This window comes from Lissotriton helveticus, chromosome 10 (assembly GCF_964261635.1).
Source record: "Lissotriton helveticus chromosome 10, aLisHel1.1, whole genome shotgun sequence".
Lineage (NCBI taxonomy): Eukaryota > Metazoa > Chordata > Amphibia > Caudata > Salamandridae > Lissotriton > Lissotriton helveticus.
The window spans coordinates 497,500,934-497,525,101 of NC_136071.1; the positions used below are offsets into that span (position 1 = coordinate 497,500,934).

Genomic DNA, 24,168 nt, shown 5'->3' on the forward strand with positions numbered 1-24,168 from the left:
CTCCATCCTCAGATTGTTTTTCGCCATGATGGGAAATGATGGAATTAGTAGGAGTAAAGAGAAAAAAAGGATGTCCATGCGTGTGCATCTAAGTAAGATGAGGACTGGAACGGATAAAAGTCCCGGGGAGGTGGGAGGGCGTGTACGATTCTGCAGCTCTACATGCCAACAACCGAGGCATACTGGTAAGTAGCATTTTCCGTTCGAGGCATATGAGCTGCAGATCATACACTTTTGCAACGATTGTGCAGCAGTGTCTCCCCCAGCGGTGGTCACTTGTATCCTTTGCAAGTATTCTGAAATAGTGTTCTAAGGACAGCTTGGCCTACTGCAGCTTGCTGCTTGGCCTGCACATCAACACAATAGTGTTTAGTGAAGGTGTGTATTGTAGATCATTTGCTCCCTTGCATAGGTCATCTAGTGGTATATTTCCTAAGAAAGCCACAGAGGCTCATAGTTTGCGAGTGGAGTGTGCTCTAGGAGGAACTGTTAGTGTACTTTTAGCTTTTTGATAGCATATTTGTATACACTTTACAATCCACCTGGCAATTCCCCCCTTAGAAATGGGGTTGCCTTTGTGTGGGGGAGAGAAAGATACACATACTTGTTTTGTCTTTCTGAAGGATTTAGTCCTATCTGTGAGTATAACAGGGCTCTCCTCACATCTAAGGTATGTAAAGCCCTTTCTGCAACAGAGTCTGGGTTTTGGAAAAACACAGGTAGCTCTACTGATTGGTTAAGGTGAAAAGGAGTGATAACCTTTGGCAGGAATTTTGGATTAGGCCTGAGAACCACTTTGTTAGGATGTATTTGAAAAAATGGTTCTTGTATTGTGAATGCTTGTATTTCACTAACTCTTCTGAGAGAGGTGATGGCAACAAGGAAAGCAGTTTTCCATTTTAGGAATTGCAATTCACACTTGTGTAAAGGTTCGAAAGGGGGTCCCATAAGTCTTGTAAGGACCACGTTCAGGTTCCACACTGGAGCAGGTGGTAACATAAGTGGGATTATTAGTTTTAATCCTTCCATAAATGCTTTTATTGTAGGTACTCTAAAGAGAGATAGATGTTGTCTATTCTGTAAATAGACTGCAATTGCTGCCAGAAGCAGGCGTATGGAAGAGTAAGCTAAATTGGACCTTTGTAGGTGTAGAAGGTAGCAAATGATATTTTGGATGGAAGCATCCAGTGGGTCAATGTGATTGTTGTTACAATATATTGCAAACCTTTTCCACTTAGCGGCATAACACGCTCTGGTAGTGGGTTTTCTAGCTTCTTTAATTATGTTCATACAGTCTGGTGGCAGGTTTAAGTAACCAAACTCTAAGACTTCAGGAGCCAGATCGCCAAATTCAGTTGGCTTGGTTCTGGGTGTCTTATTTCTCCATGGTTCTGTGTTAACAGGGAGGGCGAGAGCCGTAATTTTTGATGTGGAACCAGTGAGAGATCTAGCAGTGTGGTGAACCACGGCTGGCGTGCCCATGTGGGAGCTACTAGTATTAGTTTGAGAGACTGTTGTCTGAGTTTGCGCACTACTAGTGGAATGAGTGGGAGAGGCGGAAAAGCGTACGCAAATCTGCCTGACCAGTTTATCCATATTGCATTGCCCTCCGACCGTGGGTGTGGAAACCTGGCGGCGAAGGTTGGGCATTTTGTATTCTTGTGGGTGGCAAATAGATCTATCTGTGGATGCCCCCACATTTGGAAGAATGGCTGAAGAACTTGTGGATGTATCTTCCATTCGTGAATCTGTTGTGACTGTCGACTCAACAGATCTGCTATCTGATTGTGAATCCCTGGAAGGTGTTCTACCGTCAGGTGTATGTTTTGAGGAATGGCCCATCTCTAAATGTTCTGTGCGAGCTGGGACAGTTGCAGAGAGTGGGTCCCCCCCTGTTTTTGTATATATTACATGGCTGTCATATTGTCTGTCCGGATTAAGACAGCTTTGTTTTGTATTTCCAGTTGAAACGTTTTGAGTGCTAGGAAAATTGCTAGCAGCTCTAGATGGTTGATATGGAACAGTTGTTGTTGGTTGTTCCATTGCCCTTGTGTGGTACAGTGTAAGAGATGGGCTCCCCATCCTGTGAGGGATGCGTCTGTCGTGAGCACTATCTGTGGAACAGGTTCTAGGAACAGCCGTCCCTTTGTCAAGTTTTTGGTGTTCCACCATTGCAGAGAGCGATATGTACGGCTGTCTACCAACACCAGGTCTGTGAGCTGACCTTGAGCCTGATTCCACTGTTGTGCTAGACATTCTTGTAATGGGCGCATTTGCAGTCTTGCATGTGGAACTATGAAGATGCAAGATGCCATCATGCCTATTAGTCTCATGAACACTCTGGCTTGGAGAGACTGCTGGTATGGAAAAATGGAGACTACGGTCTGAATGCTCTGTATCCTGGCTGGACTGGGATACGCTATAGCTATAGATGTGTCTATGGTAGCTCCTAGATACTGATGAACATGCGAAGGCTGTGGTTGCGACTTGGGGTAGTTTATGGTAAACCCTAAGTTGTGCAATGTCTGAATTGTTTGCTTTGTGTGTTGTACACATTGGCTGAACGATTTTGCTTTTATGAGCCAATCGTCGAGGTAAGGGAAGACATGTATCTGTTGTCTTGTGAGATGTGCCGCTACTACTGCTAAGCACTTTGTGAACACTCGTGGTGCTGTTGTGACCCCGAATGGAAAGACTTTGAATTGATAGTGCTGCCCTTGTATGACAAACCTTAGATACTTCCTGTGAGCAGGATGTATAGGAATGTGAAAGTAGGCATCCTTTAGGTCTAGTGTTGAAAGAAAATCGCCTTGTTGTAGTAGTGGGAGTACTTGTTGCAGAGGGTAAACATTGTTTACCACAAAGTTTTTACAACGCGGTACCTTTAGCACGCATCCCTTACAACGCAAGTCGTTACCACGACTTGCGCTGGACGGCGCTAAAGGATTAAAAATAGTAAATTTACTATCCAAACACCTTCCCTAGGGTCCACGGGGACTGGTGTTAGAATAGTAAATTATACTATTCGAAATCTGCGCCCCCCAACGCAAGTCGTGGTAACGACTTGCGTTGTAAGGGATGCGTGGTAAAGGGATGCGTTGTAACGGTACGCGTTGTACCGTCATACATCCGTTGCAGAGTGATCATGTGAAAATGATCTGATTGTATGTAATGGTTTAGGGGTCTGAGGTCGAGAACTGGTCGTAGTGTCCCGTCCTTCTTGGGAATTAGGAAGTACAGAGAGTAAACTCCTGTTCCCTGTTTCTCTAAAGGAACTACTTGAATAGCATCTTTTTGTAGAAGTGCTAGAACTTCCTGTTGAAACAGAGTCATATGGTCTGCGGACATTGGACGCTGCCTGGGAGGTATGTTTGGGGGTGTTGCTGTGAGTTCTAGGCAGTAGCTATGTTGGATAATTTGTCTCACCCACCTGTCTGTTGTGATGGAATTCCAGACAGGTAGGAACTGTGATAATCTGACCCCCCACAGGAGTGGAATGCTGTAGGGGAAGCAGAGGGAAGTCACTGTTTGGGAGTGGAAGAGGAGCGGTTGTTGTTATTACCTCTGCCTCTTCCCTTGTTATTATTGCCTCTGTATCCTCCTCTAAAGTAACCTTTGTTAGAGGAGGTCTGTGTGTGCGTTTTAAAAGATGATGTTGTATCTGCGCCGGTTTTGCTTAGAGCCTCCTCTATAAAAGGAGCGGCGAAAAGAACTTCTAGTCTGTGTGGATTGTAATGCACCCATAGACTTAGCTGTGTCTGTGTCTTTTTTCATCTTTTCTAGTGTGTTGTCTACCTCCGGCCCGAACAATTGGTTTTGATTGAAGGGCTGGTTCAAGATGGTAGTCTGTACTTCTGTTTTAAACCCTGAAATGCGTAACCACGCATGTCGTCTGAGTATAACACTAGTATTGACTGGTCTGGATGCTGTGTCAGCTACATCTAGTGCACATTTAATTGAGGCATTGGATATTAATATGCCTTCTTGTACGAGCTCTGTTGCCTGATCTTTGTATTGATCTGGGAGGTGCTCCATCAGTTTTTCTAATTGGTCGTAGTGAGCCCTGTCATAGCGTGAGAGCAGGGCTTGTGTATTTGCTATGCGCCATATATTTGTAGCCTGCGCAGCAATCCGTTTCCCTGACGCATCAATAACTTTAGATTCTTTGTCAGTCGGGGGCGTGTCACCAGAAGTCTGGGAATTGGCTCTTTTCCGTGCATTAGACACTACTAAAGAGTCTAGTGGCAGATGTCCCTTAATATAGACTGGATCAGATGGTGCTGGTCTATATTTCTTTTCTATTCTTGGATTTAATACCCTACATCGTACCGGGGTCTTTAAATATTTCTGGAGCATGTTTAATGACTCCTTTGATCATGGGTAGTATTTGTGTAGACCTTTGTGACTGCTCAAATGTATCAAGTAAAAAATCCTCATCAATGGCATCAGAGTGCATTGAAACCCCGTGGTAAAGGGCAGCTCTATTTAAGAGATGATTAAACCCAATACTATCTTCTGGAGGGGAAGGTTTTGTTGGGTAGGACTGAGGATCAGGAATGTCGGGCACATTGTGTGGTGGGAAGCCATAAATATCATCATCTTTAGGATATTCTGGATTGAAATCTCCATCTAAAGGGTATGCATGTGGCTCTGGTATGTCATTCCCCCCACCCAGATCATACTCTTCGTCAGTGTGGTGTGATGATGCAGGAGATTGAACAGGAGAAACTGTAGGTTCAATGTAAGGAGGGATAGGAGAGGAAGAAGGTGAAGGAGAGGAAGGGTGCATTGGAGAAGTTGCACAATCCTTCTTTTTGGCAGGAACCACAGGTAGACGTGGTGTGTCTGCTGGTCTCTTCTTGTAAGGAATAGCTTCCACATGTCCAGTTTTTGGATTGATATGGACTGTTCTTTGTTTAGGATCTGGTCTAAACAGTTCTTCCTCCTCTACAACCTTCTTCGGCGTCGATTTCTTCGGTGGCGATAGAGGTTGTTTTGTGTTTTTTGCTGTAGGAGGCGTTATTGAGTCCCGTGGCAAATTTTTCGGTGCCGAAGGTGGTTTCGGCTTGGTAGGCTTGTTAGAGGGTTTAGGTGTTTCTGTATCAGGTCTTGGAATCTTTGGTACCGAGGTTGGAGATTTTGGAGTGGAGACAGGTCTCATTGGCCTTGCGACGCCGGACTCTGGCTTCCCATCTTTAATTTTGAAACCGGAAGGTTTTGGAGTCAAAGCTTTCGGATCCGGTACGATCTTCGGCTTCGGCACCGATGCATCTTTTGGTTTGGGTGCCGAAGGATCTTTGTCTTTGGGCGCCGAAGGGCGTTTTGGCTTTGTGTCGAAGAATCCTTCGGTGTCGAAGGATGTGTGTGTTTCGGTGCCAATGGAGAAGGTGGAATTGGCACATGTGGTTTTATCGGTGCCGAGGCACCGGAAGGCGTAGTTGTTTTCCTCGGAGCCGAGCCCGTAGGCGGGGCGTTTGAGGGGATATTTCGGTCTCGACTGGGCCCCATGGGCGGAGTGCTGACCGTTGCCTTTGGCTTGGGTAGTGTCTGTTGTGCAGGGGCAAGAGTACTCACGGGCTGCCGAGATGGAATCGAGTCGTCTGAGTCCTCTGCCCCCGATATGATCTGGAGATCAGGCGAGTCTTCCTCGGCGACGAGTGGAGCCTCGTCCTCGGAGATGTCTTCGAGTGGATCTTCATCCTCGGAGACGTCTTCTTCGACGATCTCCTCCTCGAAGATGGCCTCCGGTGCTGGTGCTGATCTCCTCGTCTCGTGTCGACGCGCCCTCCGATCCCAAATGGTCTTCTTCGATCGGAAGGATGCACAAGCTGTGCAGGTCGACTCGTCGTGTTCCGGTGATAGACAGAGGTTGCAGACCTCGTGATGGTCGCTATGAGGGAATTTTGCTCGACATACCGGGCATCTCTTGAATGGAGTTCTGTCCATGAGGCGTAGGCCGTACGGCGCGGATAGGACCAACGGCCCGCGTCGACGCACCGGAATGTAGCTGATGTCGAAAGTAGTCTATTCGATGTCGATAATGTTTTTATAAAGTTTTTACGCTTTGAAGTTGCTGAAAAGTCTTTTCTAGCCGGAGCGGAAAAGTTTCATCCGAACCCAGTGGTGGAAAAAAACAATCTGAGGATGGAGTCGATGACCATGCGCAGTATTGTCCAAGGGAGGAGTCACCTATCTCGTGACTACAAAGACTTCTTCCAAGAAGACAACAACCTGCAATCATCCGAGCCCAACACCAGGTGGCGATCTATTGCAAAAGTGTACGATCTGCAGCTCATATGCCTCGAACTGAGAATTTCATAAACCTGTCCAGAGGCAACTCTAAAGCTCATCTTAGGTCTGAATTCAATGTACCTGACTCAGAACCACACATAGTATTAAAATGAGTGAAAGAGAAGGTAGATCAAAGGAAGTAATCTGAAAAATACCACCAAAACAACATATATTATGCATACTTAGTTTTAACAACTTGGCCAAAATAGGTCCGAAGAAGGTGGACAGGCACTGATAAGCGATAAAGGCAAATGCTTGACATCATTACTTGATAATAAAAAAAACTACCAAACAACAGGTCCTTACAAAGTGCTACTCTTCAAAGAGTAGGGTACTGAAAGAAGGCTAAATGCAAGAGAAACTTCAAGATCTTTTGAACTCAGACCTGAGAAACACTTCTTCCATTGTGGTGACAGATGCTCCATAACTGGCAATTCCTAGTTCGTCTCGCCTTCGCTCCAGTTCTGTAAACAAAGCTTCAAACCTATGGAGATGGGAATAGTGGTATAATGAAATAAAATTGAAGAAACAGAATTACATACATAATATAATATTTCTGCTATTACCTCCTCTGATACAGAAGAAATGTGTTTTTGTGCAGCTCTGTGCCACTTTCTACTGATGGCAGACACTGCTTCATATCCAAATGTACTCCTAGTTATAGACTATCAGTTAAATTCTAGATTTAAGCAACGCCCACATACATTGTAGTGCCACACTCCTTCCAACAATCTTATTTTAACTTCATATCAGAACAAGCCACATCCCTCAACCACACTCCAAATCACTTCCCACTCCATCTCTGCACACACACACTCTTCCAACACTAGCTCTCAGCAAAACCATATTATACCAAAACATAACACAACGTGCATTTGTAAAGCACACATTCACCCAACGGTATCTTGGCGATAAATAACAGACATTAATTGTTACCCAACTCAATGGTACTTATTTTATCGACTTCAGAAGGATGAAAGGCTGAGTGGACCCGCCGGGATTTGAACCTGTGACCATGAGGTCGAATACAGGCCCCTAAAGTGGATGCATTAGTTTACTAAACCACCAGACCCAGCGACAAACAAGCATGTCTCTGCTCTGAAACCATTTCAAATCTAAGTATCAACTAAGAAAGATGTTTAATTGTTTCAAACTTAAACACCTGATACGACACACCCCATCACTTGCCTTTCTCAATCTACAACACAGCAAACAAAAACGGAGCATCACAATGTTTTTCCCATCCACCAGTCCAGTGGGAGCAATTGCAACTCTCACCCCAACTTCACCTCAGCAGAGAGGTATCGTATAACAATACTATACCACTTGAATTTTATATCACAATGGAGACATCTTCCTAGTTCAGCCACAGAGAAACATTTGCTGTTGACAGCTGTACCCTTGCTGAAAGCCTGGTATGAATTACTGCCCTCCCCCTCCCCCAGTGTAACATTTGAGGTAGACTAAATTGAGCACTAAGAATCGCGACAGGAATAATAAATCTATTTAAAGAAGAGCAAATGAGCAAGAGAGCCAAGAGTGAGTGACTAGAGTGAATGTGTGAGTGAGAAAAACAGCAAGTGAAATTGACAGCACTGGTAAGTGACTGCAGCAGAGGAGCAGTGAAAGAGAACTGGGAGAGTGGGAGAAGAGAGAGTGAGGAAAAGAGTGAGTGTAGGGACATAGATCATTGCATGACCTTTTCTTCCCCCGACCTTGACATCCTGTGTATCCACTGGAAATCCTTCCTGTTTTTTTCTGACAGTTGATATCTTGGTTGACAGAGACCTCAAAGAATAAACTCACCCGTAGCTGAAGATAATAATAATAATAATCCACATTTGTAAAGCGCACAATCACCCGTAAGGGTCTCTAGGCGCTGGGGGCCGTCGGGAAGATTAAGCAAGCTATTGCCCAGAGTCACATGGTGCTGGGCTAACCTGCCGCCGGAGCCGGGGATCGAACCGTGATCCCCAGATTCCGGAGTCAGTCACCCTGGCCGCGGCGCCACACCTCTTCCTAGATAGGTACTGGCCTGTAACACCAGACCATTGGGAAACCAGCGGGTGGAGGAAGTAATTACAGTTGGTAGAGGCCTTTTCACTGGTAACACTGAAGTAGTGCAGGTCCATTAGTTTCTCACTGTAAGCTCTGTGCAACTCTCCCTTACTAGCGTCATCACAATCCTATCATGGTGTATGCCATATTTGTGCCCTTTATGTGGATGACGTAACAGTCTGTAAAACATTGTGGTTTCCTCCAGGATATATTTGTCCTCCTCATTACCTAATAATGTGCAAATGCTCTGTTTCTACCATGAAGTTGTCTAATGAATCAACTGAACTGTACCAATGCTACACTTCATCCATTTCCTCTATTATGGTAGGCATCAACAAGAAAGCAGAGGAGATTAGCTGAAAACATCACTGTGCAATTCACATTTGCCAGAGATCGGCAGGAACTAGGTCTCCTCTGCCAAACAGAACAAGCATCATGAATGCATTAGGGCTCGGGTTTGTTTTAAGTTAGAGATAATGGCATTGTAAATGGCAATGTGTTTTAGGCACTCTGCACTACCACTCTGCACTCTGCACTCTCAATCTGCACTCTGCACTACCAATCTGCACTCTGCACTACCAATCTGCACTCTGCACTACCAATCTGCACTCTGCACTACCACTCTGCACTCTGCACTACCACTCTGCACTCTGCACTACCACTCTGCACTACCACTCTGCACTACCACTCTGCACTCTGCACTACCACTCTGCACTCTCAAACTGCACTCTGCACTACCACTCTGCACTACCACTCTGCACTACCACTCTGCACTCTGCACTACCACTCTGCAATACCACTCTGCAATACCACTCTGCAATACCACTCTGCACTACCACTCTGCACTACCACTCTGCACTACCAATCTGCACTCTGCACTACCAATCTGCACTCTGCACTACCAAACTGCACTCTGCCCTCTCACTCTGCACTACCACTCTGCACTACCACTCGCACTCTCACTCTGCACAACCACTCTGCACTACCACTCTGCACTCTGCACTACCACTCTGCACTCTGCACTACCACTCTGCACTACTACTCTGCACTCTGCACTACCACTCTGCACTCTGCACTACCACTCTGCACTCTGCACTACCACTCTGCACTACCAATCTGCACTCTGCACTCTCAATCTGCACTACCACTACCACTCGCACTCTCAAACTGCACTCTCACTCTGCACTACCACTCTGCACTCTGCACTACCACTCTGCACTCTGCACTACCACTCTGCACTCTGCACTACCACTCTGCACTACCACTCTGCACTACCACTCTGCACTCTGCACTACCACTCTGCACTACCACTCTGCACTACCACTCTGCACTACCACTCTGCACTCTGCACTACCACTCTGCACTACCACTCTGCACTACCAATCTGCACTCTGCACTACCACTCTGCACTACCACTCTGCACTACCGCTCTGCACTACCACTCTGCACTCTGCACTACCACTCTGCACTCTGCACTACCAAACTGCACTACCACTCTGCACTACCACTCTGCACTACCACTCTGCACTCTGCACTACCAATCTGCACTCGCCACCAGACACGGCGGACTCGTGGAAAATTAATGAAGTGACCTAGAGGGTGAGGATGGGATACTCCGCTACCATCGAGTTCGTAGAAGAACAAGATTACATACGAAAAACAAACAGCACAGAAAGCATCACTTTCGCGATCGCAATTGTTTAAACAAGCAGCACAGAAAGCATCACTTTTGCGATCGCAATTGTTTAAACAAGCAGCACAGAAAGAGATCACTTTCGCGATCGCAATTGTTTAAAAAAAACCAGATCTGATGCATGTGATTCTCTGCATTGCTGGCCGGCTGTTCATGCGCGCACACAGAGCTGAAGGGAAAAAAAATACAGCAGTGCACACGCTCCCAGCACCATCTGCCTTCAATTACCGGCACCTCGGACAGCTGGTAATTGAGGATTTATGTATTCTTCTGCGCGTGTCCGAACACTTTATGCAGGAAGTGGACATTGACAAATTCCTAAGTCCTATGGCGTGCTGCCTTACTTAAACACAGCCTTGCCTGGACCAATTACCATGCACATGGCAAAATACCACACGCAAAAAACGCGCGCTTTCTGGAATGTGGCAGCCCGGACCCCTTTCAGAATTCTTTTTTTTTCTAATACATAAGAGCTCGGAAACTCCGCCCCCACTTTGTGGTGACGTAGGCCCGAGCCCTAAAAAGGATGGAAAAAAGTCTATTTAGAATCTGTGCCACACTGACTGCTAAGGGAAACTAACACTGATCGTTGACAAGTTTAAAGTGGAGAAATACCAGTAGTTCAGTGACAAATACTACCCACTGCACACTGCCCAATAATCATTGAGCTAGAACTCAAAAATCAGTCTTCAAAGACAATGAATGAGCGTGCCAGATCGTGAGAGCCAAAATGCAGAACTGAATGAAATGGAATGGCGCCTAATGCAATGGAAAACATTCAGAGATAACATTAAAAATAATTCCATATTTTTCACTATCAGGAATCAACAGTGTGTGTGTACATGTGAATGTGAATGCATGCATGAGTGGGCATGCATGCACATGGTCTCAGAAAGTGAAGCTGATGTTATGTTTCTGACATCTGTAGAGCACACAAGTTCCCATGTGCAATGCATCACAACACTTTCAGCACTATGAGTTCAAGTAGTTCAGAAAATCCCATAGGCGGACCGCAGATGTGACATTTCAGCAGCAACGGCAGGGGTCACGTTCCTTTATAGAAAATTCTTTAAGCTACATTAAGAAAATGTGATCCAGCTACGAACATGGCCAACACTCCCGCCAAAATATTTCTCCTAAACCAATTACCTACAAGAAAAGGAATTCTAATTGAGAGATGGAGGAATTATGCTACATTTCAGTGTTCAAACCACTTATTTCTATTCTAAAATTGACCAAAACATCACACATCCGGAGACCTTCACTCTACCTCTTCAGTGTGAGGCAACTATTCCAATTCAATATCCGACCGCAGATGAAGCACATCACTTCCTGTTACAAGTCTAATTCCATGACGGCAGCCAGCTCATCCATCACTCACCATTCTATACCCGATAGTAGATGAAGCACATCAGTTCCAGCTCCTTGAAGATAGCCAGCACATCACTCACTCCCCCTTTCAACTACTGTCATGCTAAAAGGAAGCACAGGGCTACCCATTCCAATTCAACTTCTCTGCTAGGATACATCACATCCCTTCATATTTGAACTCTCCCGCCACATTTATTAACTTATTCTTCTATGTGGAATTTTAATTCTTAGAACAGAGTTGCGCAAATGTAACTTCATGAATTTGAAAAGCTTGTTAACTTTGCAAACTACACGTTTGGGTGATGTTTCTTCCCCAAAAAAACAGCAAGACATTTTTCTACTCAAACTAGGATTTATTGGGTTCTCCTTATTTAATAAAAACATTTTGCAGTTTTTTTCAACACTTCCTGAAGTAGATATTAGTAAAGCTGGTTAAATGTACACTTCTCTAGTTAACACCCCCCTACCCCACATACCCAAATCGACTGCTGATCAAGGTTTCCTAATGTGGCCAATTATCTTAAAATGGTCAAGTGTGGGACCTGAACCTTCTCTCACTTCTACATTGAGAGAAAAATAGTGAAGTAAAGGGATGTAAAGGTCAATGTTAGGTAAACCCGCAGGGCAGACGTGTGAGATAAAAAAAAAGAATATCATGCATTGCATTACCTCCCAATACAAGTACCACTGGACTGGAATGTGCTGTGTTCCCTCTCAACAGCACTTTACTATATGTTTAACAAGGCCACAATGTGACATTTTAACCTCAGCAATTGGTTCCTACCAGTATGGTAAATAACAGCAGGAGAGATGCCCAACTTATCTAGTCTAGTTCTACTGATCTCTTCCAACATTTGAAAATGTTTTTATAATTTTCACCCAGTCATCGGATTCTAATGCAGTCTTTTTAATTTTCAAATGTAAACTTTATCCAAAACATGTAACACAATATTGAAGCATTCCATCATGTGCCAGGCAATCTGAATCCTTTAACTGTTGCTGCACACCCCACTTTATTACTCCAGGAGCAATTCTTAGTTTCAGCTCTCTTTTTTAATATTCACATAAAGTTCCCTCTCGTTCTTTTTTCGGTTTCATACTGTTTACAAAAAAAACCTAGGATGCCGAGTCTTATTTAATAGTTTTTACCTGTGAGTGCTCTCCTTGGGCAAGACGAAAGATAACTCTGCTCCGACATTGCTCTCCAGAATTGCATTGGGAACATACTGACATACCAGGCGGGAAATCTCACCGACATCACAGTGTGGTGCTTTCACCATTACCATGTGATATCCAGCACCTGAAAGAGAACATGAAGGATCACCAATGTTTCAAAAAACAGACCCACAATAAATACTTAACAATGGGCCCTAATTTCTACCTGCAAGGACTTTACAGACTGCAACGTTATTCCTCTAACCCAACTTTCTTCAATTCTTCTCATGTTTTTCGTTAACCTAAAAAAAAAATCTCTACCAACCGGGCTCATTTTGTTTCTTCCCTTCCATCCTCTGCAATCTTTACTTTCACCATCTTCCTTCTCAGAACAACCAGATCCTCTCTTTGCTAATTCCCACCCATATCATCCATTTTCCCACAACACCTCCCACTTCATTCACATGGACCTCTCCATTTTTTTTAGTGTCAAACCAATACAATCTCTTCCATTTCAATTCTCCCTGACTTTTTGTTTCCTTCTCTCTGCGTTCCTTACATTTACTGGTGTCTTTTTTTCATACTTCCAATTTCACCCATTTCCTTCAGCCGCTAATGTTGTCTCCACTTCCATATTATTTTCACACCTTGAGCTTCTCTTTCCATATCATTCATCTACACAGCCGTTTCACTTCCTGTTTATTTTCTTCTATAACTCTATTTCCTTCACATCACTCAGCAATTTCACATTGGTCAGTTACCCGTAGCTTATTGGCTTGAGATTCCACCTGCAGAATCCAACCACAACAAGAAAAAGAGATCCCACAGAAGCAGCATATTACTTGTGGCTAAATATAAATTAAGAATTAAAAAAGTAGCCGCATATTACTTGTGGCTAAATATAAATTAAGCATTAAAAAAGTATCTTTGTGTCTAATATAACAACCAATTCCTTGCAATTTTCTATGAAAGATTAACGACAAGAGCAAGGTAGCTGTATTGCTACTGTGAACAGTGTTTCAGGGTGGTTTCCATTTCATGTATAATAAGTCCTTCATTTACCATATTTATGTTTCAGGAAGAGAGAAGAACCACAGCACTGCAGCTCGCCTTGTGCCATGATGGCAATGCGGTCTCCCAGCAAATCTGCCTCGTCCATGAAGTGAGTGGTCAGCAGTATGGTGCGGTCACTTTTCTGCTGTTGAAGCAGATCCCACGTGGCCCTTCGGGAGGCTGGATCCATTCCAGATGTCGGTTCATCTAACATCACCACCTAAAATAGATGATGGTTAAGGAGTAGGAAGAACCCTGGAACAGTTACGCTATCCATAGGGCCGCTGTTCCATGGCAGAGATAAATGAGGAAAATTCAGATATCACCCACAGACCCTCCTCTATACCACAGTGGATACGCAACAGGACCATTCATTACCCCTCCAGAGACCACGATAGATATTTGAGAGGTCTTTGACTTACCTTTGAATCTCCGATAAGAGCAATACCGATTGACAGTTTACGTTTCATTCCACCGGACAGGACCTTGGACAGAGATCGACGCTTGTCCTCCAGGTTCAATATGCAAAGGATTCGCTCAATCTCTTTGGGACACTTCAACGGGTCAAAACCTTTTAACTGACAAGGAAAGGTGTACATTTCAAACAGACATCTCACACAGAGAGGTGCTAAACATGTAAGATATTTTAGGGTTATCATAGCTTAGAAAGAGACTCTTCTAATTTTACTTTCTTCTATATACTACTTCTGACATTGTTCTTGGCGATGAGGGAGTTTAAAGAATAAGCTCACTCCAATTTGCTTGGTAGTCCATGTCATGGAGCTGTATATCACACTTCTGAAACTAATGCAGGACTGCATTTTGTTACATAATATAAAATGAGTCAGTAAAAAGTAAGTATTTTTTGTAGATTAACAGCTCTCATTCAAAACCTGCTGGTAAATGCAGCAAAAGTGTCATGAGGCAGCAATACAGCTTGTCAAGAAATCACCACTGTGCTTGGATATTCATCAGTAAAGTCAAGGAATAAGCAGCAGCAACAACAGCATAGTCCCTATTTTCAACTGCTTACCTGCAGTCTTTAATTTTTTTCGAAAACATGGACAATCATACTAGTAATATATGTTGGTACGATCACTAATCTGTAACCTGATTACCAGACATTTTACTTGTCCCACACAGATTAAATTAATCAAAACAAACTAGAAAGTATGTCAGACTTCTCTCAAAATTCTCTTCTCGTAATGCTGCGTTGAATCTTTCTCAGTAGCTAGATTTCAGAAGAACATTTTCTACTTGCTCATATAACAATGATGTATATATGAACAATGATGAACATTGCATGCTTTTATAAAAAGCATTACTTGCACAATGGTCTACATAATAGTTATCGTTCTCAGTAACCAAATTAAAAGCCCATCCGCTTTGGTGGTTTTCCAAACATTTGTCTAGATTTCACACGAGCTCTTAAAATTAACTCAGGAGACAGTTAGAGCAAGGTCCTTGGGGATGGCTTTTTTGATACAGGCTAGAATCGACTCTTGAATTGGTCTTGCAGTGGCAAGTCAGCAGCACACCATTAGTCACAAAATCAACTATGGAACAAAGTGCAGGCAGAGATTATATTTGTTTGACATTTATTAGGTTTCATGTGTTGTGCATTATTTAACGCAATGCAAAACTGAAAATTAGTTAACAAAAATCTTTCTGGGAACCTCCTGAAGACGGAGATAGACTGTTATGAATGGCAAGGGTGATATCCATGCTGGTAGGTGGCCCGAGGACGTGGCTGACACGAGCTCCTCCCCGCCCGTGATCCTCGGTCCCTCACAGTCACTACAACGCCTCGCTCTTTGGTGTTAGGGAGGGACCCGTGCACCCAGTGTGGGCTTCTGTTGGAGCCCGAGGTGGGGTGGGGGTGCGACTGCGCCAGAATCAGGGGGAATTAACATGGCGGCCCGCCCTGATAGCGGCGGCTGCACCACGCCTCTTTTCAATCCAGGAGACACTGCTGACCCTTGACGGCCGCAGGAGGTGACAGTGGGTGACCTCGGCCACAGGGAAGCCCCTGGAAACTTGCTTGGCTATTAGAATTGGGGCTGGCGTCCCGGGGACACTAATAGCGGTTAGATTACAACCAAATTCAAAATTGCACCCCTCTTTGATAGCGCAGCTTTATTATTCATTGCAGGAGCCCGCAATAAAACTTTAGACTGGTTGTGTCCTGGTATCCGTCCAGGCTTTGGGGGGTGAGGTGGGGAGATTTTTGAGGGGGAGATGCTCGCAGCTACTCCCAAAGGACTTGGGTGGGGGATAGGTCTTCCAATGGAGAAATTGCCAGCCCTACGTGTGGAGTGGCTACAGAACATGATACTTCAGTACCTCGTTTTGTAGGGGGCAGTACTGCGAAGGGAGGGCCCAGATTGCCAGGAGTCAGTTTCCCCCTACTGGACCACTTGTTAGCACAAATTATATTGATACTAATGACACTATGCTCGCCGGACCTCTAGTTCACTGCATTATCCTGGGTGATGTATCTAGTGGTACTGCTGGAGCCTTCACAGCTGGCCAGCATCAGGGTCTCTTTGTACATGGCCTGTACTGCTCCTGTTCAGGCCCTCCTATCCTGTTGGTAGACTACCTTGGTGAAGGCTGCGAAGAGGCTGCGGTTGGATAGAAACCCATGGCTGATTCTTCTTGTTACACTCCTCACATTTTCATTGGTCGTCATGGGGCATACACAGCGGACCAGTGAAGATGCATCTTTGGTCACCTCCCAGGAGGTGATTAAGCAGGCTGCTCGTGGGAGTGATCTATCAGGTAAAGAAGATAAATCTGAGAAACTCCTAGCCATAATAAACTCCTTCAAGGGTGCTTGGAGGGGAAAATTGATGCCATTTGGGAGGAACTTGGCCTTATCTGAGAGGACTCCCGGAAGGCCTCTGAGAAACTCACTGCTCTGGAATGCACCATACATTCTTTTACCTCTGTAGTCCTATCTGTGGATCTTCGCATCAAAACCATGGAGGCCCAGGTGCACCGCCAGATGGCTCACCTTGATGACCAGGAAGGAAGGGCCTGACCAAATATTGTCTGCCTTGTGAGGCTGCTGGAGCGTGTTGAGGGTACCTCCGTGCTGCCCTACCTGGAGGAATGGCTACAGTAGGTGGTAGCTCTGGAGGGACTTTCCAAGTTCTATGCCCTGGATCGTGCACATCTACCGCCCTGCTCTGGAGCCCCACCTCAACCAACAGTAGCCCTCCTCCTTCATTTTAGAGCTAGCGATCATCTCCTGCAACGGGCTAGGGCACATAGCCCCTTTGTAGTGGATAACGGCAAGATGTCCTTATACCCAGACTTTACCTTCCAGGTCCAGACCCAGAAGGCATAGTTCATGGCAGTGAAGAGGTAACTACAGACCAGGTCTACTTTACTCCTTGCTGTTCCCTGCCCGCCTCAGAGTTCAGGCTGAGGATAAGGTACACTTCTTCACCGACCGACTGCGGCATGAGACTGGATTGAACTTTATGATAAGGATACAGTGTGGCCTGACAGGCAGGAACAGCGACAGCCCCCCAGCTAGAGGTGGAGTTCACGGTGCAGGAGAACATCCTGCCCTTTGAAATCACAGGTGGCACTAGAGCAATTCAGGGTGGTGGGGACCAGTGGGGGTTCTTCTCAGCGAGCATCCCCAGAATGACATGTATCTTCTTCTGATTCGGAGTAGTATCAGGGCTAGAGAAACACTCTTCACGGGACACCCTCAAAACAGTAGATGATCTCATTTAAAGTCTGGTTAGGTTGTGCTGTATAATGGATGTGCTTTAGAACTGGTTGTATTGTGATGGTGATGTAGCAGCTTTTCCCTGTATTAATGCTCTTTTTCCCGATTGGGCTGGGCTGGTGCCGGGGAGGGGGGGATGCTGGGTGCAGGGGGCCAGGCGGGAGCTTCCAGGAGGAGTCCTCTGCCTTTTGCTTGTTTTGTTAGGTTTACTTTCCCCTTCTCTGGCAGCCTGCTCTTCCCCCCATTATATATTTCCGTTATGGAACTAGTTTGGCTTTTGGGCCTTCGTTAGTGGGCCTTGTGTGTTGTGTTGTTTGGACAGGATGGTTGTATGGCTCGGCCCTTGGGGGGATTTGGGAATTTCATTTCTTAGTTCTGTTTTTTATGTGTTGATGTCACCAGTTTGCAGTGGTGGGTGTACGGTTAATAGGTCTGTCTGTTTGGTGTGGCAGTGCACGTCTAGTCTGCTTGGAGGGGGATGAGAAAGGCGTCCTCATGTCTCTGTTTCTTTGTTCCATTACTCATGGCAACTCAGATTAAACTGATTTCTTGGAATGTGAGGGGCCTTTCTTCTCCTTCTAAAGGATACAACATGCTGTCCGACCTGAAGTATAGGGGAATTCATATTGCGTTCCTACAGGAAACACATCTTAAGGAAGCTAAAGGTCGAACCCTTCATGGGCACTGGTAGGGACAACTTTAAGCTACCACTTACTCTGCTTTTTCAAGGGGCGCTTTTATATGGATAAGACCTAGGGGTCCCTTCTATTTACACAGGGCGATCACTGACCCAGATAGCAGGTATGTTTTGGTACTGGGTCGCCTGAAGGGCAGGAATGTGGCACTACTGAATATCTATGTCCCAAATGACGACCAGCCTTTGTTCCTGACTAACCTGACCCCTCTCCTGTCACTGGTGGTCCCTTATTTGAGAATAGTAGGGGACGATTTTAACTGTGTGGTGGAACTGGGGTTGGACAGGTTGCACCCTCCCCTGCGTTCCGCATCGACAGGTAGGCTGACGGAGGCAGTCCATTCTTGGGTATCACAGTGAGATCTTGTTGACTGCTGGAGTGTGAGGAGCCCAGAGGTCAGAGTGCACTCCTAATGTTCTGGCCAGCATGATCTTGAGGTCTGGCTCGACAGAGTCTTTACCTGTAGGGAAATGTACAGTAAGGTAGCCAGAATGGAGTATCTAGGGGAAACATATTCTGCTCACTCCCCCATGCAGTGCTCCCTCAAGTGTCCCTCCTTGGCATCTAAACCCCGGGTTGCTTGAGGATCAGGCTTTCCTAGTGCAGTTGAGCAAGCAAATTACAAATTGTTAGCTAGTAGTACAGGTAGTACGGGGTTGCGGCATAGCTAACGAGGTAGGTGTGCGAACCGAGTTACATTCTGACATTCAGCGGCAGGAGGCGGTGCTTGATGGTCTTCCCTGCGGGCTGGTGTAAACTCAGAAGGTTGGAGGCGGTTGATAGAGGAACCAGAGAAATTATTTGCCCTGGCATGTTGAGCGCTATACAATTGGGTGAAATTCAGGTGTGGTTTTACAGGGCGAGAACCGCAGACACACCACACTCCAAGTGTGGGATATTTCGGGACATGATACCTTTACACAGGATGGGATATATGTGGCATTTTTTCAATATTATCGAGTTCTTTACTCAGTTTGGTGTGTGGGCAGTGAGGAGGATATGTTTGACTATATAATAGCTTCCTTTCTGGTGACCATTGACACTGTGGTGGCAGAAGGTTTAGGTGCAGACATCACTGAGCAGGAAATACCTGGCTCAGTTAAGGACATAGCAAGTGGGAAGGTACCTGGGCTAGATGTTCTACCAATAGAATTTTATGCTGCATTTGACTCGGTCCTTGCCCCTAGGCTTGCCAGTCTTTACAATGAGTCCTGGAAGCGGGGTTTGCTCCTCTCCTCCTTACGAGAGGCTTTTATTGTATCTCTTCCCAAGAAGCAAAAGGAACTGCTCAGCCTCGATTCATATCGTCCGCTGTCAATGGTCAATTTTGATTAAAAGATATTGAGCAAGGTCCTAGGGACCAGGCTGCTCCTGCATAGGTACACTCTAGTTCATTTTCATCAGACTTGCTTAATTCCCATTCGCAGCATCATGCCCAACATCCATCAACTACTTCTGGCTGTGGACCAGTGAGAGCAGTTATCGGGTCTGCTTATGTCCGTAGATATCAGGAAGGCATTAGAGTTGTTCCGTTGGAGCTTTCTATATGTAGCTTTCTTTGGCATGGGCTTCGGCCTTCCTTGTGTTAAGTGGGCAGAGCTGCCTTATTCTGACCCATTGGCAAGGATCAGAAATGGCCCGCTGAATTCGGAGGCATTTTCGGTGAGACGGGCACAAGACATGGCTGCCATTTATCCCCCTTATTATTTGCTCTGGACGTGGAACCCTTTGCGCACACATTCCACCTAGGCCTTCATTATCGAGGGCTGCCTCTCGCCAGTGATGACACGCATTTGTCATTATATGCAGATGACATGCTGCTGTATTTGAGGAGAAGACTTTGATGTTGGGGCAGCTGTATCTGTGCTGACGGGCTTTGGACATCATTCGGGCCTGGTGGTCAACTGGGCCAAGTCTTGTACTTTCCCCTATGGAGTGATTCAGTGGGGGGGTTTGGGGGAACAGATGTCTTCCTATAGCCCTGATGCAGCTATGGGAATTGCATGCAATTGGATACCTAGGGGCAACCATCTATTGCTCGGCTGCCTTAATGTATGAGGGAAATTATGTCCATGCTGTTGTTAGGTTGAGATGCCTGGTGTCTTTCTGGACCATGTTAGTGCTGACAGTAAGTGGCCCGGTGGCGTTCTCGAAAGTGATCATCCTACCCAGACGCCTTTATCTATTCTCGGCCATCCCTTTAGAGTTGCCCTCGAAACTCTTTTGGGAACTTGATGGCATACTGCTGACGTTATACTGGGGTACGTCACAATGCTGAGTGGCACTCTGGAAAAAGCGTTTACCAGTGACAGAGGAACACCTAGGAGCTCCCAATTTAGAGCTTTATTATCTGGCAGCGCAGTGACAGTCGGTGGCTTGCTTGAGGTCGTACCTATGGGGTGGCGCTGGCACCCACGGAGGGGGAACTCCCTCTAAGGAGCTGTTGACTAGTTTCCTGATAGAGTCGACACCTGCATTTACAGTCTGGAATATGAATGCGTTAATACGAGCGACATGATTTGTTTGGGCCGTGCCTTGCACACACGCACCGCAACGCCCTACAAGCGAACTCCCACTACTGGCAGCCTGGCAATGGAAGCCCCTGGTGGATGGTTGGGACTACGCAGGTGGATGGCAGCCGGGTCATGGTGCTGGGTGATCTCTTTGTGGGTCGGGGTGTTTTGCCCCTTCTTAGAAATCTGCGACTCATGTGACCTTCCAGCTGGGCATTTTTACTACATATTGCCTTGGTACACAGGATACAGGAATGGTGGGCTTGTGGAGCAGCCAAATTTGCCGGAGAACAAATGTTTACGCTGCCCTTTTCTCATTACGGGGTGAACATAAGCAGGAACTCTGCTCTATAGGGCCTTATACAGAGGATAGAGCCAGAAACAACAAAACTGCAATCGCATTGGGAGGCAAATTTAGTGTCACCCCTGTTAGATACAGCTCGGAGGACAGTGCTAGAATCAACCCCTCGGGAGCCTCGACATGCTTGCTTAAAGCTCATCCAGTTTTATTATTAACATTGGGCTTATCTCACTCCCTGACACCTATGTTCTATGTTCCTAGCTGTGACATTGGCCTGCCCTAGATGCAATGTGAATTTCTTTCACATGGTGTGGGACTGCCCGTTGCTAGTGTCATATTAGAGTACTGGCCTGTGTGGCTACTAAGTGTGAGTTCGCATTCAGCCCACAGTTTTGCTTGCTGGGCCTCCGCGAACTCACAGCAGCTAGGAAAGTAACAGACAAGTTTACAGATCTGGCATTGATTCTTGCTCGTAGACAAATAACTATGAGCTGGAAATCCTCCTGTGTACTGGATTTGAACAGATGGGGGGTGGACCGGTTTAAATGAGCGGATAGCAAGAGAGAGGTGATCGTTTAGAGGAGGCTAGTGGGGTCAGAAGGGTACCTTTCTACCTGCATGTGACGCAGTATTACTGGCTTGTCCTCGACTGGATCGTGCAGGAGCCATTGTGATACAAGATCCTCCTTTGAATGCCCCCTCACCCATGAACATACAAAGGGGATGGGATCGTTCACTACGATGTAATGCCCTTCTTAGGTCCATCTGGGAGTGGAATGTGTTTGGCAAATGCCGATAAGTGGATTTGGTCCAGGTGAGATGAGGGGGCCACTGGTTTCCTTGCACTTGTGTTCTACGTTGCTTTAGCTAGCATTAGATTGACTTACTGAAGGTGAACCCCAAACACATCTTGTATTTCCTCTGTGGATAGGTTATACTCGATGCTGCTTCTTTATACACTGATCCCATATGCTGTGTATATCGGGTGTCTCACCCACCAACCCCACTGCTTTGCATTTGTTTAGTTGTTTTGATGGTTTAAAATGCTAATAAGTATGCTTAAAAAGGGTGATACCCATGCTGGAGGATTAAGTGTTACAATTGACCTTTTCTTTTCAATCTACAGTTACAGGAGGAATGCAGAAGTCTTAAAGAAGGGGCTAGGTTTGTTAAAGAAAATCTGTCTCCAGAGGGTAACACATTACATCTACTCTCTCAGGAGAGGCAAGCTCTCCCCCTCCCCCCTCCAAGCTCTGTTCACTGTTGGAACTCAGACCCTCATCCTGGCACCATGTGCTTCCAAGACTAAAGTGATGGTTCAATGGAGTCTAGGTGGAAGCTTACATACCGGAGATGCATCACTTAGAATCTGGCGCCCGAGCAGTGGAAGCCCTTGTCATCAGGCACTCCCCAGGTCTGCTCCAGCAAACCAACCACTAAACCCCTCCAGGCTAGCAGACAGCCCCACCCCTCAGTCCCCTCGTACCTACTGTGTCAAGATTACATTAAATTTCTACTTGGTAAAATCTTACTTTACAGTATTAATTCTATATGATTGTCTCCTTACTACAATCTGAATTATTTTGTTATATCCTGCTTAGGTTCTACAGTGGAATCTGTGTAACTGTGTCCAAGTTGCTATCTACCCCAGCATCTTGTATGGAATCAAACATCAAAAAATGGTTTAATAGGGCTTGTTCATCTGCCCCTTGGAGCTTAAAGGGAGCTCGCAAGAAATCTCAGTTGGTGGTGGAGGAAGTAGAGCTATGTAGAGCCGGGTACAAGTAGGAGGTTAAGGAGAGAAAGAAGTTATTAGGCAGGAAGCTTGGGCGCAGGTCAGTAGCAGGAATGAGTCATTCCTTTTTTGGAAAACTGTTAATGCGCGTTTCTTTTTTTAGATATTCACAATACTAACATGGATACCACTGTATCATCTCATGTGTGGTTTGACCACTTCTCCAAGGTGTATGATAGTTCCATGACAGAGCGATACAAAAGGGGATGATGGACGGAGCGCTTGAACAAATCAAACACTCACCCCCAGTCAACTGATCTGGGTTTCATCCATCACCATTCTTTAGTTCAGTCAGCCACCACAGTTCAGACATGGCTATATGCAAATCAGTCTGACCCTGTGCCTCATGTGAACAGTGCAGCCCGAACTGCCAAGCCATGTCTTCCCTGGACCGGAAACAAGCATCCTGGGACCGGTTTCGGATTCATAATCCTCATCAGCCAGGCTATCTTGAATCCAGTGGCCAAGTGAACAAGGGACTCACGTCTGAGCATACCCTGCCACACTTAGGGCGAACACAGCGATACAAAAGGGGATGATGGACGGAGCGTTTGAACAAATCAAACACTCACCCCCAGTCAACTGATCTGGGTTTAATCCATCACCATTCTTTAGTTCACTCAGCCACCCCAGTTCAGACATGGCCATATGCAAATCAGTCTGACCCTGTGCCTCATGGGAACAGTGCAGCCCGAACTGCCAAGCCATGTCTTCCCTGGACCGGAAACAAGCATCCTGGGACCGGTTTCGGATTCATAATCCTCATCAGCCAGGCTATCTTGAATCCAGAGGCCAAGTGAACAAGGGACTCACGTGTGAGCATGCCCTGCCACACTTAGGGCGAACAAAGCGATACAAAAGGGGATGATGGACGGAGCGTTTGAACAAATCAAACACTCACCCCCAGTCAACTGATCTGGGTTTAATCCATCACCATTCTTTAGTTCACTCAGCCACCCCAGTTCAGACAAGGCTATATGCAAATCAGTCTGACCCTGTGCCTCATGGGAACAGTGCAGCCCGACTGCAAAGCCATGTCTTCCATGGACCGCAAACAAGCATCCAGGGACCGGTTTCGGATTCATAATCCTCATCAGCCAGGCTATCTTGAATCCAGTGGCCAAGTGAACAAGGGACTCACGTCTGAGCATACCCTGCCACACTTAGGGCGAACAAAGTGATACAAAAGGGGATGATGGACGGAGCGTTTGAACAAATCAAACACTCACCCCCAGTCAACTGATCAGACGTGAGTCCCTTGTTCACTTGGCCACTGGATTCAAGATAGCCTGGCTGATGAGGATTATGAATCCGAAACCGGTCCCAGGATGCTTGTTTCCGGTCCAGGGAAGACATGGCTTGGCAGTTCGGGCTGGACTGTTCCCATGGGGCACAGGGTCAGACTGATTTGCATATAGCCATGTCTGAACTGGGGTGGCTGAGTGAACTAAAGAATGGTGATGGATTAAACCCAGATCAGTTGACTGGGGGTGAGTGT

The 24,168-nt window shown here is 45.9% G+C and overlaps 1 protein-coding gene across 1 annotated transcript in view; it reads right to left on the minus strand.

The window, feature by feature from the left end:
- ABCA3 (ATP binding cassette subfamily A member 3) overlaps positions 1-24,168 on the minus strand; it is a 633,557-nt gene that overhangs the window by 221,861 nt on the left and 387,528 nt on the right. Inside the window, exons 14-17 of the mRNA XM_078663005.1 lie at positions 14,044-14,199; positions 13,631-13,841; positions 12,563-12,713; positions 6,677-6,775 (exon numbers count right to left, since the gene is read on the minus strand). Coding sequence (XP_078519131.1) covers positions 6,677-6,775; positions 12,563-12,713; positions 13,631-13,841; positions 14,044-14,199 — 617 coding nt within the window. The remainder of the gene's footprint in view (positions 1-6,676; positions 6,776-12,562; positions 12,714-13,630; positions 13,842-14,043; positions 14,200-24,168) is intronic.